Raw genomic sequence first — 14,974 nt, 5'->3', positions numbered from 1 at the left:
ACAGGATGTGGCAAGTGCAGGGAACTGCACTTTGATCTTGTCTGATTGTTATAGAGTTCCTCTGAGAAGTTGGCAAGTGCCTTGTTGCTGGAAGAATTCAGAGGCTGGATTGTCTCAAGGAGTAGCTAAGACTCTTGCTAAGGGAAGCAGGTTGGCCTAGATGACCTCTGCAGAGTCTTGCAGGCTGAAGTCTGTGATGACATTTCCCACTGTTATAGGATGTCTTTTTTTTTTGAAACAGAGTCTTGCTTTGTTGCTCAGGCTAGAGTGAGTGCCGTGGCGCCAGCCTAGCTCACAGCAACCTCAAACTCCTGGGCTCAAGCAATCCTGCTGCCTCAGCCTCCCGAGTAGCTGGGACTACAGGCATGCGCCACCATGCCCGGCTAATTTTTTCTATATATATTAGTTGGCCAATTAATTTTTCTATTTATAGTAGAGACGGGGTCTCGCTCTTGCTCAGGCTGGTCTCTAACTCCTGAGTTCAAGCAATCCTCCCGCCTCGGCCTCCCAGAGTGCTAGGATTACAGGCGTGAGCCACCACGCCTGGCCTATAGGATGCCTTTGGTCACCTCAACTCCTGCAATCTGTTCTGGCTAATGTGCAGCTGTTGGCTGCTTAGCTGATGTTTGTCCAGATGGAGGATGTGAACATGCCTTCAGGCTTGTCACTGCGTTTCTTTCCATTGGCTGTAATGTCAAGGACACTTAGTTTGTGCTTGCTCCCCAGGACTAACATCTGAAATCAGCCACCGTCTGTGTAAAGTGTGAGTGCTGATATGCATTAAAACCATGGAGTGCTGACCAATAGGCCACCTGGGGACTCTCCTGTCTTGCAGTGAGCACACTGTGTGGGAAGTGCAGCCCCACTGACATGGACATCCTGCAGCCCTCCTTCAACTTCCTGTACTGGAGCCTTCATCAGACCACACCTAGCAGTCAGAAAAGAGGTGCATGGGCCCCGGGCCGGGATGGTGAAGAGGAGGATTGCTGGGCAGTGTCTGTGTCCCTCTCTATCCTCAATTTTTCCATCTTAAAAAAATAAACAGGGGTGTTCACGTGGCTAGTGATCATAAGGTGCTTTCTGGTTCTGATAACCTGTGGTTCTGTAATGAAGTTGGGACCCTTAGAGCCTCAAGCTGATCCTTTTGTTTTTGTGTACGTGCAGCCCCCATGGGGTGCTAAGCTCCATGGTGGCACTGAGCTGGAGCTCCTTTGTAACTCATGTGGCCCCTGCCCTGCCCTACCCCCTGCAGCTGCTGCAGTGCTCCTGAGCAGCACGACCCTGATACAGCTTCTGGAGAAGGTGCTGGCACTTACCTTGGCTGAGGCAGATTCTCCTAGGACTGCACTCCTCTGCTCCGCCTGGCTGCTCACTGCCTCCTTCTCTGCCCAGCAGCACAATGGCAGTTTGCAGGTTAGTCTCTGACTCCTGTGGGGGCTTTGGGGCATAGGATGGCCCTCAAATGAGTGTTGAAGATCCTGAGTTCTGGTCCCAGCTCTGTGGGTATGTGACCTTGGCAAGGTATTTAGCCCTCTGAGCTTCAGTTTCCTTACCTACACCATGAAGGAAAAACATCCCAGGGTTGTTGTCATGTTGGTTTAAATTAATCTATTTAATATACATGGATTGCCTACATGCCAGGCTGTATTCTTGGCACAAAGGAATAAAAAATGAATACAGCATGTGCCCTACCCTTAGGGAACTTGTAGTCTTTAAGCAAAGCTTTGAAAGGTAAGTAAGATTGTATACCCAGCAAAGATATTAGGGAAAAGCATTCCAGGTAGAAAGAACAATATAAGCAAAGGCAGGAAGCTACAAAAATTTCAGACATGGTGTGTATATTGGGAGAGTGATGAGGTGTTCTGTGTGGCTAGATTGTGGCGAGTGAATGGAGCAGGTCAGACTGGACAGCGGGGCAGAAGTCAGCCTGTGACCTTGAAGTGCTGTGTGGCAAGCTGTGCAGCTACACATGGTTAACTGTTTGTTACTGTTTGAGAAGGTAATGCAGGGAACAGAAAAGCAGTGGACATATCCACAGAGCACCCCCTTTCCTCTCAGCCTCTCCTTCTTTTAGGACCTTGTCATCACAGTCCCCTGTGTAAGCTCCTCTGTGGGCTGCTTCACATTCAGGTGTCTCCTCCCCAGGTCTGGCTGCTCCTCCCAGACAAAAACCATGTCCTATCCTCCACAATGTCCTTGCACTGTGCCCAGTACTGTGCCAGTCTAATCTAATGACAGCATACAGTTCGTTTGTATAGAAGTGAAGTCAATTTTAAACTTTGACCTTTAGGGTGGCAACAAGCAGTAGAAAACCTATGCTGTGACAGATCCAGCAGATTGTTGATTTGGGACAGGAACCTTCCCTGCTTTTCTGTGTGAGGCTGTTGGACCCATCCATCTCTGCAGTCATCTGCCCAAGAGAAAGTCTGCACCTTGTCCTTGGCTCTGCCCAGGCCCTCAGCTCACGCCTCACCAGCTACCTACCCCTAGCTGCTCCACTGCCCAACTCAGACCTGCTCACTCATCCTCCCCACTGACGTGGCCTATTTACCATCCCCTGGCTGCCAGCCTCTTCCTTCCTCTGCATGTCCTAATCTGTAGCCACGGTCTGTCCTCACTTCTCTTCCCAGACTCCTTTGGCAGCCTTTTTGTCCTCCTCTTGGCCTAGGTCCTCTGCAGCCTTACTTTTTGCCATTGCCACGCTCCTTCCCTGTCCTCTGGCTGCGTGTTTGCTTTTATCCCGATCAGCTGTGCTCTTTCACATCTCCATTCCTTTTTTATTTTATTTTATTATTTTTTTTCCTCTTAGGTTGTTTATATCAATTCTTGTTATACTGTTACCTCTACTCACAGAGAGATTATTAAGATAAAAAGAGTCTGAACATAGCTCTAATTAAAGCTCTGAGAGCTACATTGGGGTGTCTAAACACAAGGTCATTCAAAGTGAAGATTCCTTTAGAATTTTAGTACATGGGGCTCCCACAAATTAATGATAAAAGAAAACTGATTTGGGGGGGTTGCTATAAAAATTATAATAAAATGTTTGTGTGTCAGTCCAAATAACAGTTGATCTTCAAACAATTCAGGGGTTAGGAGAGCCAACCCCCATGCAGTCGAAAATTGGCATACAACTTTTGACTCCCCCCAAATTTATCTACTAATAGCTTATAGTTAACCAGAAGGCTTACCAATAACACAGTGGATTAACACATATTTTGCATGTTACATGTATTATATATTGTATTCTTACAATATAGTAACCTAGAGAAAAGAAAATGTTATTAAGAAGATCATAAGGAAGGGAAAATATATTTACTCTTCGTTAAGTGGATCATTATGGTTTTTTTTTTATTTCAGCATCTTATGGGGGTACAAATGTTAAGTTATGCATATTGCCTGTCCCCCCCTCCTCCCTCGAGTCAGAGCTTCAAGCGTGACCGTCCCCCAAACGTTGCACATCTCACTCATTATGTTTGTATATACCCATCCCCTCCATTATGTTTGTATATACCCATCCCCCTCCCACCCGCCCGACACCAGATAAATGTTTTCATTCCTTTTTTTTTTTGAGTCAGAGTCTCCTCTATTGCCTGGGCTAGAGTACCATGGCATTAGCCTGGCTCACAGCAACCTCAAACTCCTGGGCTCAAGCAATCCTTCTGCCTCAGCCTCCCAAGTAGCTGGGACTACAGGCATGTGCCACCATGCCCAGCTAATATTTTTTTTTCTATTTATTTTTAGCTGTCCAATTAATTTCTTTTCTATTTTTTTTTTTTTTTTTTTTTTTTGAGACAGAGTCTTGCTTTGTTGCCCAGGCTAGAGTGAGTGCCGTGGCGTCAGCCTAGCTCACAGCAACCTCAAACTCCTGGGCTCAAGCGATCCTCCTGCCTCAGCCTCCCGAGTAGCTGGGACTACAGGCATGCGCCACCATGCCCAGCTAATTTTTTCTATATATATTAGTTGGCCAATTAATTTCTTTCTATTTATAGTAGAGACGGGGTCTCGCTCTTGCTCAGGCTGGTTTCGAACTCCTGACCTTGAGCAATCCGCCCACCTTGGCCTCCCAGAGTGCTAGGATTACAGGCATGAGCTACCACGCCTGGTCTCCATTCCTTTTTAAAATTTGTTTTTCCTTTTATTTACTTATTAGTAGTAGACTATTTTTAGGACAATATTAGATCTATAGAAAAATTGTGCAGGTAGTGTTAAGAGTTCCCACATAAACTCTCCACAGTTTCCTCTTTGTTAACTAACATCTTACATTAGCATGGTATCTCTATACCATTTTACAAGTTGATTTTTTTTTTTTTTTGAGACAGAGTCTTGCTTTGTTGCCCAGGCTAGAGTGAGTGCCATGGCATCAGCCTAGCTCATAGCAACCTCAAATTCCTGGGCTCAAGCAATCCTGCTGCCTCAGCCTCCCGAGTAGCTGGGACTACAGGCATGCGCCACCATGCCCAGCTAATTTTTTCTATATATATTAGTTGGCCAATTAATTTCTTTTTATTTATAGTAGAGATGGGGTCTCGCTATTGCTCAGGTTGGTTTTGAACTCCTGACCTCGAGCAATCCTCCCACCTTGGCCTCCCAGAGTGCTAGGATTACAGGCGTGAGCCACTGCGCCCGGCCTACAAGTTGATTCTTTTGCCTAAAACCTACTGTTTTCACAACCAACAGGGATTTTTAAGGAACTGCTTGGTGCCATACTGTGATAGAGCCAAGCGGAGTAGAAGTAGTTCTTGCTCTTGGACAGCTTGTGTTCCAGTTGACGACAGCAGGATAGACTCACAGCTTTGAACCTGCCACCCTAAATAGCCCCTCAGTTTGGACATTGCTTGACATTAAGGTGCATGTTCACCAATGCTGATGCTTAACTGTTTCTTTTTTTTTTCTTTTTATACGTATTATTTTTTAAAAATAAAATAATTTTTTTTCTTTATGAAAAAAATGATTTTCTTTTACTGCAGCCTCAATAAGTTGGGACTGTTTCTTAATATATCTCCGGAGGGAGTGAGAGCAGGTGGCATTGTCTCCATTTCATAAATGAAGGAAGAGAAGCATGCTGAGAGAGGTGCGGTGACTTGCCCAAGGCCACACAGCTGGCAAGGGGCAGAGTCAGGATTTTGGTTTTTTTTGTTTGTTTTTTTTTTGAGACAGAGTCTCGCTTGTTGACCAGGCTAGAGTGAGTGCCGTGGCGTCAGCCTAGCTCACAGCAACCTCAAACTCCTGGGCTCAAGCAGTCCTTCTGCCTCAGCCTCCCGAGTAGCTGGGACTACAGGCATGTGCCACCATGCCCGGCTAATTTTCTATATATATTAGTTGGCCAATTAATTTCTTTCTATTTATAGTAGAGACGGGGTCTTGGTCTTGCTCTTGCTCAGGCTGGTTTCGAACTCCTGACCTCGAGCAATCCGCCCCCCTCAGCCTCCCAGAGTGCTAGGATTACAGGCGTGAGCCCCCACGCCTGGCTTCAGAGTCACGATTTTGATTCAGCCTGACTCCAGATCTTCTGAGTTAGGTGGATGGTGGGCAGAGCCAGAGACTGAACCTCAGATGAGGCCAGGGAAGGCTTTCTGGTGGAGGAGGCCATTGAGAACAGGGGATATTTGGGAGAAGAGTTCTCCAGGTACGGACTTGACTCTCCCTTTCATGCTCCTGAAGCCAGGATTGGTGAGGCTCAGAGGACTCTGTGTGGCCTCCAATGTCCCTTCTTGATGCAGCAGGTATGTGGCAAGAGGTGGTAGAAGAGATATGGTGGCAGATTATTTTCTGCTCAAGCTCACAGAATGTTACCCTTTTTCCTACTGCCCCTGCCAGGTTCACCAGACACTGTCTGTGGAATTGGACCAAGTTTTGAAGGCCCTCAGCTTTCCAAAGAAAAAGACTGCATTGCTCTCAGGTATGGTCCCACGAGTCTCCAGCAGCAGAAGAAAAGCTTTTCCTTAGGTTCTAAGATAGGACCACCACCCAGATCAGCCTATGGTCACTCTACAATTAGCTCATCTTCATCATTTCCCCTTCCTATGACAGAGTGGGGTGGGAGGTGGAGGAGGCAGGAGCTAGGTGTAATGAGTCTCTTGCTTTCAGCTGCCATCTTATGCTTCCTGAGGACAGCCCTGCAACAGAGCTTTTCCTCTGCCCTGGTGGCCCTGGTTCCTTCAGAAGCCCAGCCACTGCCAGCTCCTGAGGACACTGTCCTAGCTCCACTGGGAACATCACAAGTACTGTCCCTGGTTATTGGGCTGCAGAACCTCCTGGTACAGGTAAGGCCCTTGCCCAAGAAGCAGTGAAGCCTGCTTCTCCCAGGACAACAGCAGGAAGGGGTGGCTGCCTGTCAAGAGCTTGATATTCCTACTAGGGCCTAGAGGGTGGATTGATTGAGACTTAAAGTTACAGTGACACAAACAAAACTTAAATTGGCTCATATCTGAGAAGTCCAGGAGTTAACACTGGCTTCAGGCACAGCTGGATCCCAGAGGCTCAGACAATGTCATTAGACTCTGTTTCCATCTCTTGGCTCTGTGTTCCTCACTGTCAAGCTTTATTTTCATGGGATGGTAGGATGACCAACAGTAGCTCCTAGCTTATATCCTCTCAACAAAAATATTTCTCTTTCCCAGTAGTTCACAGAATTGTGTCTCATTAGCTTGGCTTGGGAAATATGCCAGCACCATGGCTTGGGCATGGGATGGTCTGATTGGCTTGGCCTGAGTCAGTGCCTTCTCCTGGAGTTTTGAGCATATTGTCAGCTCTCCATAATCCACATGGGCTGAACCCAAGAGAAGGATGGCTTCCGAAAGGAAAATTGTTACCAGAAGAAGGGATGGATCTGGGATAAGCAAAAACATGTGAACCCCAGAGGGGTTTGTGTTTATAGCACAGAAGACTCTTAGAGATCACTATTTATCTAGCCATTACATACTAAGTCTCAGCTCCGTGTTAGGGCCTACGAAGGGTGTCAGGGACCTCAGGAGAATGCCCCAGGAGTGGGTCCTATGCTAGGTTGGTGGTTGCCAAGTCTTGTCCTGTGGCATATCTATGCACAAGGCTCTGTGCTCTTTAGTGATCAAACATCTATCATATCATAGCACTTAGCTCTCTCTGTTTTAAGTTTCCATTTTCATATCACTCTTCCCTACCATACTATAAGATCCTAAAGGCTCAAGGGCAGGTACTGAGTCTGGTTAATCTTTGTGTCTTCTTCCTCTTATGGGTTCAAAACTAGTTGAGAATTCAGAAATCACATGAGAACCAAAACATCAGCTTTATTGCTTGTGAATACCATAGTAGAATACAGCTGGGACTTAGGGTCAGAATGGCTTTTCTTTTGTCTGAAAATGTTCAAACATACAGAAAAGATGAAAAAATTTTATAGTGAACACTCACACACCCACCACCTAGATTCTGCCAATAAAAATTTAATATACTTTATTTATTGTATCTATCCAAAATGTGCTTTTAACAACCCTTCTTCCCCTTAGCCAGACCAGGGGGCCCACAGGTGGGAAATTTGTGTTTGCATTGTGGATACTTAGCCAGCTGGCCAAGATCTTTAGAGTGTAAGTTCATAGGAGCATGATCTTTAATACCTTAATCCTGCCCTGGTGGCATATAGATATGCTAGTGTCTTGCTTTTTAGGTAAATCCCTCCTTGGGTGAGGAGGGCCAGCAAGAGAAATGCTTTTTCTCTATTGTTTCTGAAAGAGCTGAAGTTCCTATTTTATTAATAACATTCAGAACATAGGAAAGAGGGGAATGATTCCCTTATACACAATACTCAGTGTAGAGTTTGGTACAAAATTGGCATCCAGAAATGTTTGTTGAATGAATGAATGAGGACACAGATATGAATATGACATGATTCCAGCCATTTAGGCATTCACAGATTGTAGGAAACACAAGTATTCACAACTAATGTCAAAATGACCTATTACCAATTGAGCATTCCTAATCTGAAAGTCTGAAATCCCAAGTATTCCAACGAGCATTTCGTGTTGGTGCCCTAAGGATATGATGAAGATAAACATTGTACTGACTAGAGCTCCAGGAATCATGTTTGGTTAGAAGGAAATACTGGATAAACTATTTGGGGCAGAAGGTGAGACCCCTGGTTGTGATTAGAGGGTTAATGAGGAGTGTCCCATATCCCACCACCTCCTAGTCTGAAACTATTTGGATAGTAGACACAGGAACCAAACAAAGGGCTAAACTTCCATTTTATTGGTAAGGCTGATGGGAGAAATGGCTGTTATATATGGCCACAGTGGCCTTCCAATAACCTCACTCCAGAATGAAATGTATTCACCCAGTCACAGGCAGAGATGGACAATCTCAGGACTCCTTGCCCCACCTCTTGACCCCAGAGCCTGTCCTGGTGAGCCCACCCTTTGTCCAAGAGTAGACCCAAACATTCCTCTCTGCAGACAAGTGGATTCAGGTGAGAGTCTGCTATAGCAGCTGAGCTGAGTGTTTCTTCTCACAAAGTCATCAGTTAAACTAGTCACTCCTCCATTCATGGGGAGGAGTTGATAGCGGAGAGGTCGGTGTTACTCTGGAGGGTGCTCCCTGTGGAAATTGAGTCCAGGGGGATGCTCTGAAGTGACAGCAGTGGCCCCTGTCTGTGGAAAGGGTGGGATTGCAGGGTTTTGGACTGGTCCAGTGGAGTGTGCTGAGTGGGGGAGATGGGTACTCCCACCAGCTGCTTCCTCTCCCCTTCAACCCCCCTCAACCCCAGTGCTCAGCCACACCTGTAAGTATGCATCAAACAGGTGTTGACAAGCCTCAGGTTTGAAGTACAGTGGATTAGCCTGCTCAGCATGGTCACATGTCTTCATCTGGCCCTGCACCCAGAGGTTCAGAATGAGGCTCTCTGGGCTGGTTGGTTTTGCTTTCTATAATTTGCTCACCAGGGACAGATGGTCTTGGTGCTCTTTCAGTCATCTCTGATTCGAGCCCAGCTGCCACATCCCTAGGGACCCTTGGGGAAGGGAAAAGGGTGGGCTTGAGCAGAGAAGAGATATCCTTTGCACTCAGACTTGGCTTTCTAATTGGGATGGGAGTGGAATGTGTTGTTAGGAGATTGGAAATCAGGTAGCTACTTAGTTTTACAGACTTGAGGCTTTGATCTCAAGGATCTTCTTACAAGAGTAGGTGTTAATGTCAGGTTAAGAGTCTGTGAGAATAGGTGGGGAGGAAGGAAAGAGAAAACAAAACCTTCTGAGTGCCTACCCTCTGAAAAGCACTTGACATGTTATTTATTCATGTTATTATGTTCTCCTCTTAAAGTATGTTCTCATCTCAGTTTTATAGACAAGGAAACAGAGTCCCAGAGATATTAACTAATGTGCCTAAGGTCACATGCTTTTAGGTCAGGATTCAAACCAGTCTTTTTGGCTACAAAATACATGTTATTTCATTGTATATCTTGTGACCTTCCTGGAGCCACTGTTACCTGAGAACCAATGGCCCTAGCTCCTCACCCACCATCCAGGGGCCCCTTGCTGGTATATGGGGTAATATGGAGACAGGGCCAGAAAATGGCAGTAGACCCACAGTTCCTCACAAGGTGGGGAAGCTGTAGTATAGCTGGCCCATGGCTATTTGGTCCTGGGTACCTGGAAGAGGCTGGAAGTGCCCACTGGTTAAGAATTCATTTTAGATTAGAGACAGAGAAAGGGCATTGGACCAGGAATCAGGAGACTTCAGTATAGGTTCTAGTCCTGCCAGCCAGGTATCCTCAGGTTAAGTATTTTCTCTCTGGGCCTCAGTTTTCTCAGCTGTAGAATGAAGTGGGTGGATTACTTCAGCCATTTCAAATCCTGTGCCTTGAAGGCCTTAGGAGTTCTGTAGGGGAGATTTGGGATTGCTAAAGAGGGTAGAGTGTTTCTCCTTTTATGTTATTCACTAGGATATTCACCATTTTTGTGTACTTTCTGTCAAGCACTGTTAAATACTCTGGATAGAATATTTAACTATCCATCTCATCTGACCCTGTCTGCAACCTAGGTAATCTTTTTATCACTCAGCAAGGTTAAGTTGACCAGAGTCACACAGAAGGTAAATAACTAAGCAAGGATTCAGACCCACATCTGCCCCAAACCCTTAACCAGCTGCACTGCCTTCAAAAGAATAACACAAGAAAAGCATAGGATTTTTGGTAGTTTGTTTTTACATTTTAAAAAATAAGTTTTATTGAGCTATAACTTAAATACAATAAAATTCACCAATATTAACTGTACAGTTGGATGATTTTGACAAATATAGTTTTATTAACACCACCACAATCATGATACAGAACATTTCTATCACCTCAGAAAGTTCCCTTGTGCTTCTTTGCTGTCAATCCCCTCTCCCCATCCCTGATCCTTGGCAAACACTGATCTGCTAGAATTTCATATAAATTATACAATGCTTGGTCTCATGTGTCTAGCTTCTTTCACTTAATGCTTTTGCAATTCATTCTTATTGTGTGTATCAGTAATTCATTTCCTTTTATTGCCAAATGGCATTCCATCATATGGCTGTGCCACAATTTGTTTATCTATTCACCTATTTGTAAACATTTGGGATTTCCAGATTTGGGGCCTATTATGAATAAAGTTGTTCTTTTTTAAGATTAAAGTTGCTCTTAATACTGAAGTACAAGTCTTTGTATGGATATAGGTTTTCATTTCTTTGGGGTAAATACCTAGGAGTAGGCTTGTTGGGTCGGATGATGTATTAGTTTTCTATTGCTGTGTTAGCACAAACCTAGTGACTTAAAACAGCACCCATTTATTATCTCACAGTTCAGTAGGTCAGAAGTTTGGGTGGGATCTACCAGGTTCTCCATTTAGGGTCCCACATGGCTGAAATCAAGATGTCAGACAGGATGCATCTTATCTGGGGGAAGTGGATTCTTCCCCAGGGGTCTCTTTGAGCTCTTTAAGGTTGCCTCAATTCTTTTTCACATGGCCCCTTCATCTTCAAACCAGCAATGACACATCAAGTCTTTCTCACACTTTGAATATCTCTGGTTCTTCTTCTGTGATTAGACTGGGCCCATCCAAACAATCTCCCTTTTCCATATAACATAATCACAGGAATAACATCTGGGTGCAAAGACCATAGGCCATCTTAAAATTCTACATACTATATATGGTAAGTATATATTTAACTTTATAAGAAACCATCAAATAGTTTTCCAAAGTGGCTGTACCATTTTATGTTCCTACCAGCAATATAGGAGAGTTCCAGTTCCTCCATATTCTCACCAACAGTTGGTACTGTCAGTCTTATTACAGCATAAAATTTTGATTAATGAAAGGTTCTGCTGCTTTTAAAAAGAAGGTTGAAATGGGCCTAGGTACAGTGGCTCACACCTGTAATCCCAGCAAACTGGGAGGCTGATGTGGGAGGATGGCTTGAGGCCAGGAGTTCAACACCAGCCTGGGGAACATAGCAAGATACCATCTCAACAAAAAATTTAAAACTTGCTCAGATATGGTGGCATGTGCCTCTCGTCCCAGCTACTTGGGAGGCTGAGGTAGGAGGACTGCTTGGGCCCAGGAGTCAGAGGCTACAATGAGCTATGACTGTGCCATTGTACTTCAGCCTAGGTGACAGAGTGAGACTGTGTCTCTAAAACAGAAAAAAAAAGAAAAAAAAAAGAAAGAAAGAAAACAAAAGGTTGAAGCCCACTGGCTTAGATAAACTGTGAAACTCTTCTAGGGTCGGTAATCTATGAATATTTACTGAGGCCCAGGGTCCATCTCCTTTAATGAAACAAAACACTCTCTTGAATGCAGATAAACCACCCAGTATAAACACTGCTTTGTACGTGGGTAAGAGATGAAGCCAACAACTGTTTCTTGAGTATCTACAGGGCTACAACCCCAAATCTGAAATTCTGAAATTCAAGTAACTCTGAAAATCAAATGTCTTTTCTTGGTTGGCACCAAAACTCATTGTTGGCAAAACCTGACCCAAATTTCTCTTTTTTTCTGCAGAAGGACCCTCTATTGTCCCATGCCTGTGTTGGCTGCCTGGAGGCCTTGCTTGACTACCTGCATGCTCGGAGCCCAGACATCGGTAGAAGCTCTCCTCATTCTCTGATGTTCCCTCGGGGGAGGTTGAAGCCAGTCCCTGCCACCCTCCTATCCCAGGCTTCCATCCTATGTGTGATGAATATTCATTTTGTTTAATTCTTTTAACAATATTGCAAGGGTACTGTCATGTCCATTATATAGATGAGGGCACTGAGGTTCAGAGAGGTCAAAAGATATGCCCAACCAGGGTCACAATGTTCTTAAGTGGCAGAGCCCTTCCTACTGCCTGCCTCCCACAATCATGGGGTATATAGCTTCACTGAGCAAGTTGGCATAGTGGATAGAAGCACAGGGAAGAAAGCAACCTTCTGGGGTCAGCTTGTCCAATGCACTGCCCCCAGCTGAGCAGCCCCTTTTTAAGCCAATAGGAGAAGGTCCTCTTTAGCAATGTTGCAAAGCCTTTGGAAAAGCAGCATTAATAAACTAGGGTGACTGACATTTCCTGCAGCACTCCATGTGGCCTCCCAGCCCTGGAATCGGTTTTTGCTGTTTACCCTCTTGGATGCTGGAGAGAATTCCTTCCTTAGACCAGAGATCTTGAGGCTTATGACCCTGGTAAGTGCAGAAAGGATAATCTTGTGCTCTGAACAATGTCATGAGCTGGGTGGTGCTAAAGAGGCCAGGGACACCTTACTTTAGGTAACCCTAATCCTCAAAGAAGGTAGAGGGGCTGAGTGGGCCTTCATCCTACAAGAGACCTGCTCAGAGGATTCCTCTAAATGCCCACATATCCTCACCTTAGGAGACCCTGACACCTTTTCTCTTATTTCTCTCATAAAATGTTGACCAAGGCCTACCCATTACATGCCAGATTTGCCAGGTCCTGAGGATGTCAATAAGCTAAATGCTCTGCCTTTAGGGTCCCTCAGTCTAAAGGAGATAGGCCATAAATTAATAGTTAAAATATGATGTTAGGAGCAATAGAGGAGATGCTAACTGCCTGGCACATAGTAAGTGCCCACTGAATAAGCAGTGAGCCTATGAATGATAGTGAAGTGGATCAACAAATAAATCAGTGGTTGGTCAGGGATCACAGAAAAGAGGAATTGCTCTCAGCAGTAAAGGTAATATTTTAGCTAAGGCTTGAAGGATTAATAGGCAGGGAGGAGGAAAGGTATTCCAGGTAGTGTGGTGAGAACAGCAGGTACAAGGGCACATGGTGGTGTGTTAGGGGAACCATGCAGTTAATTTTGGCCATGAGTGTGCAGTGCAAGCAAGGCTGGGCAAGGAAGATATAAAGCCAAATGAGTCAGTAGAGCCAACTCTCTGAGGGTCTCACAGTTTCCCTTATTAACCCACTTCCCCATGACACAACCCCACCTTTCCTACCAACTCTGAGCTCCTGGAAGGTAGGGTTCTGTGGGGTTTAGAACAGTGTTCCCAGAGCAGTGCTGAGCATAGTAGGGGCACAGGAGATGTCTACGAACGAAGGAGATGCCAAATTACTGGGTGTTTGGGGCTTCTCTTCCTGGGCCAGTTTGTACGGTACCAGAGCAGCAGCATCCTCTCTCATGAAGAGGTGGATCACGTTCTGCAAGGTGTGTCTTTGACTGACCTGTCTACCCTCTCAAACACCACACTCCAGGCTCTGCGCAGCTTCTTCCTACAGGTAGGTGGGAAGGGGATGCTATGCAGCCACTGTGAGGATAGACCCTCAAGACCATCTTCTCTGTGAAGGGTGGGAGCTCTGGCTACACTAGCCAGTGGGAGGTCGGGAGTGCAGGGGCTGGGAGGCAGTTAGAGAGGGCCTGGGTGGAGGAGGCACTGAGAAGGCCTACCTTCCCTGCCTTCTTCACCCCTCAGGTCCAGACCATGGGCCTCCTGGCTGACCACAGCATGGCCCAGACCCTGCAGGCCTCCTTGGAGGGCCTTTCCCTTAGTGTCTCCTTGGGCCAGCCACCCCTCCAGGACATGCTGTATCCTTTCTTGCATATGGGAGCCTTGGCCTGGGCAAGGTCACCCAGGTCATGGAAGGCTGTGGCATCATGCTTTAGGACAGAGAGGTGCACTGTCTACAGCCCTCTGAAGTAAGCAGAGGTCAGTAAGAAGAATTAACAGTGTTAGCAATGACTTTTTCTGTTTATTAAGTTCCTACAGAGGGCCAGGTACATTACATGCATTGTATTTAATCCTCAAAGCAGTTAGGAGTGTTAAGGTAGTTGTAGTACAGGTTGAACATCCCTAATCCAAAAAGCTCCAAAATTTGAGATTTTTTGAGCACTGGCATGACAAGTGGAAATTTCACACCTGACTTCATGTGATTGGTCATAGTCAAAACTTTGTTTCATGCACAGATTTTTAAAAAATATTGTATAAAATTACCTTCTGGCTATGTCTATAAGGGATATATGAACCAAATGAATTTCACATCTAGACTTGGGTCATAGCTCCAATATATCTCATTATGTATATGCAAATATTGCAAAATATGAAATCTGAAACACCTCTGGTCCCAAGCATTTTGGATAAGGGATACTCAACTTATACCTAACTCCTAGGATTGTTGCAAGGGCTTAATGAATTAATATGTGTAAAGTGCTGAGACTAGCACCTGGCTAGGTGTGAGTGCTATATTAGTGTTTGTTATTATTCCTACTCTCTTTCCTAGATAAGGAAATTTAGACCAGAGAAGTTAAATGGCATGCCAGGATCACACAGCTAGTGATAGCATCAGGATTTGACCCCAGATTTGCCTGTCTACAAAGCCACGTCACCAAACTCAGGAAGGAGCTAGTCCTTCCCCAAGAACTTTGGAGGAAGTTGCCCAAGCCCAGTTGGCACAAGTGTTCCTCAGCTCAACACGGGGTGTTCGTGAGGCTGCAGCAGTGTTCAGAGGCTCCCTTGGGGGCTGTTGTGGTGCTCCAGAGTCACAGCAGTCAAGAGGCTTG

At 45.4% G+C, this 14,974-nt stretch overlaps 1 protein-coding gene across 1 annotated transcript in view; it reads left to right on the top strand.

The window, feature by feature from the left end:
* The window catches only part of MEI1 (meiotic double-stranded break formation protein 1), a 76,177-nt gene that overhangs the window by 58,327 nt on the left and 2,876 nt on the right, over nucleotides 1-14,974 (top strand). Inside the window, exons 24-31 of the mRNA XM_076007829.1 lie at nucleotides 836-946; nucleotides 1,253-1,413; nucleotides 5,818-5,899; nucleotides 6,088-6,263; nucleotides 11,988-12,069; nucleotides 12,535-12,641; nucleotides 13,564-13,695; nucleotides 13,890-14,002. Coding sequence (XP_075863944.1) covers nucleotides 836-946; nucleotides 1,253-1,413; nucleotides 5,818-5,899; nucleotides 6,088-6,263; nucleotides 11,988-12,069; nucleotides 12,535-12,641; nucleotides 13,564-13,695; nucleotides 13,890-14,002 — 964 coding nt within the window. The remainder of the gene's footprint in view (nucleotides 1-835; nucleotides 947-1,252; nucleotides 1,414-5,817; nucleotides 5,900-6,087; nucleotides 6,264-11,987; nucleotides 12,070-12,534; nucleotides 12,642-13,563; nucleotides 13,696-13,889; nucleotides 14,003-14,974) is intronic.

The sequence above is a fragment of the Microcebus murinus genome, chromosome 10, assembly GCF_040939455.1.
Source record: "Microcebus murinus isolate Inina chromosome 10, M.murinus_Inina_mat1.0, whole genome shotgun sequence".
Taxonomy (NCBI): Eukaryota; Metazoa; Chordata; class Mammalia; order Primates; family Cheirogaleidae; genus Microcebus; species Microcebus murinus.
This window is presented reverse-complemented; position numbering and strand designations above follow the sequence as displayed.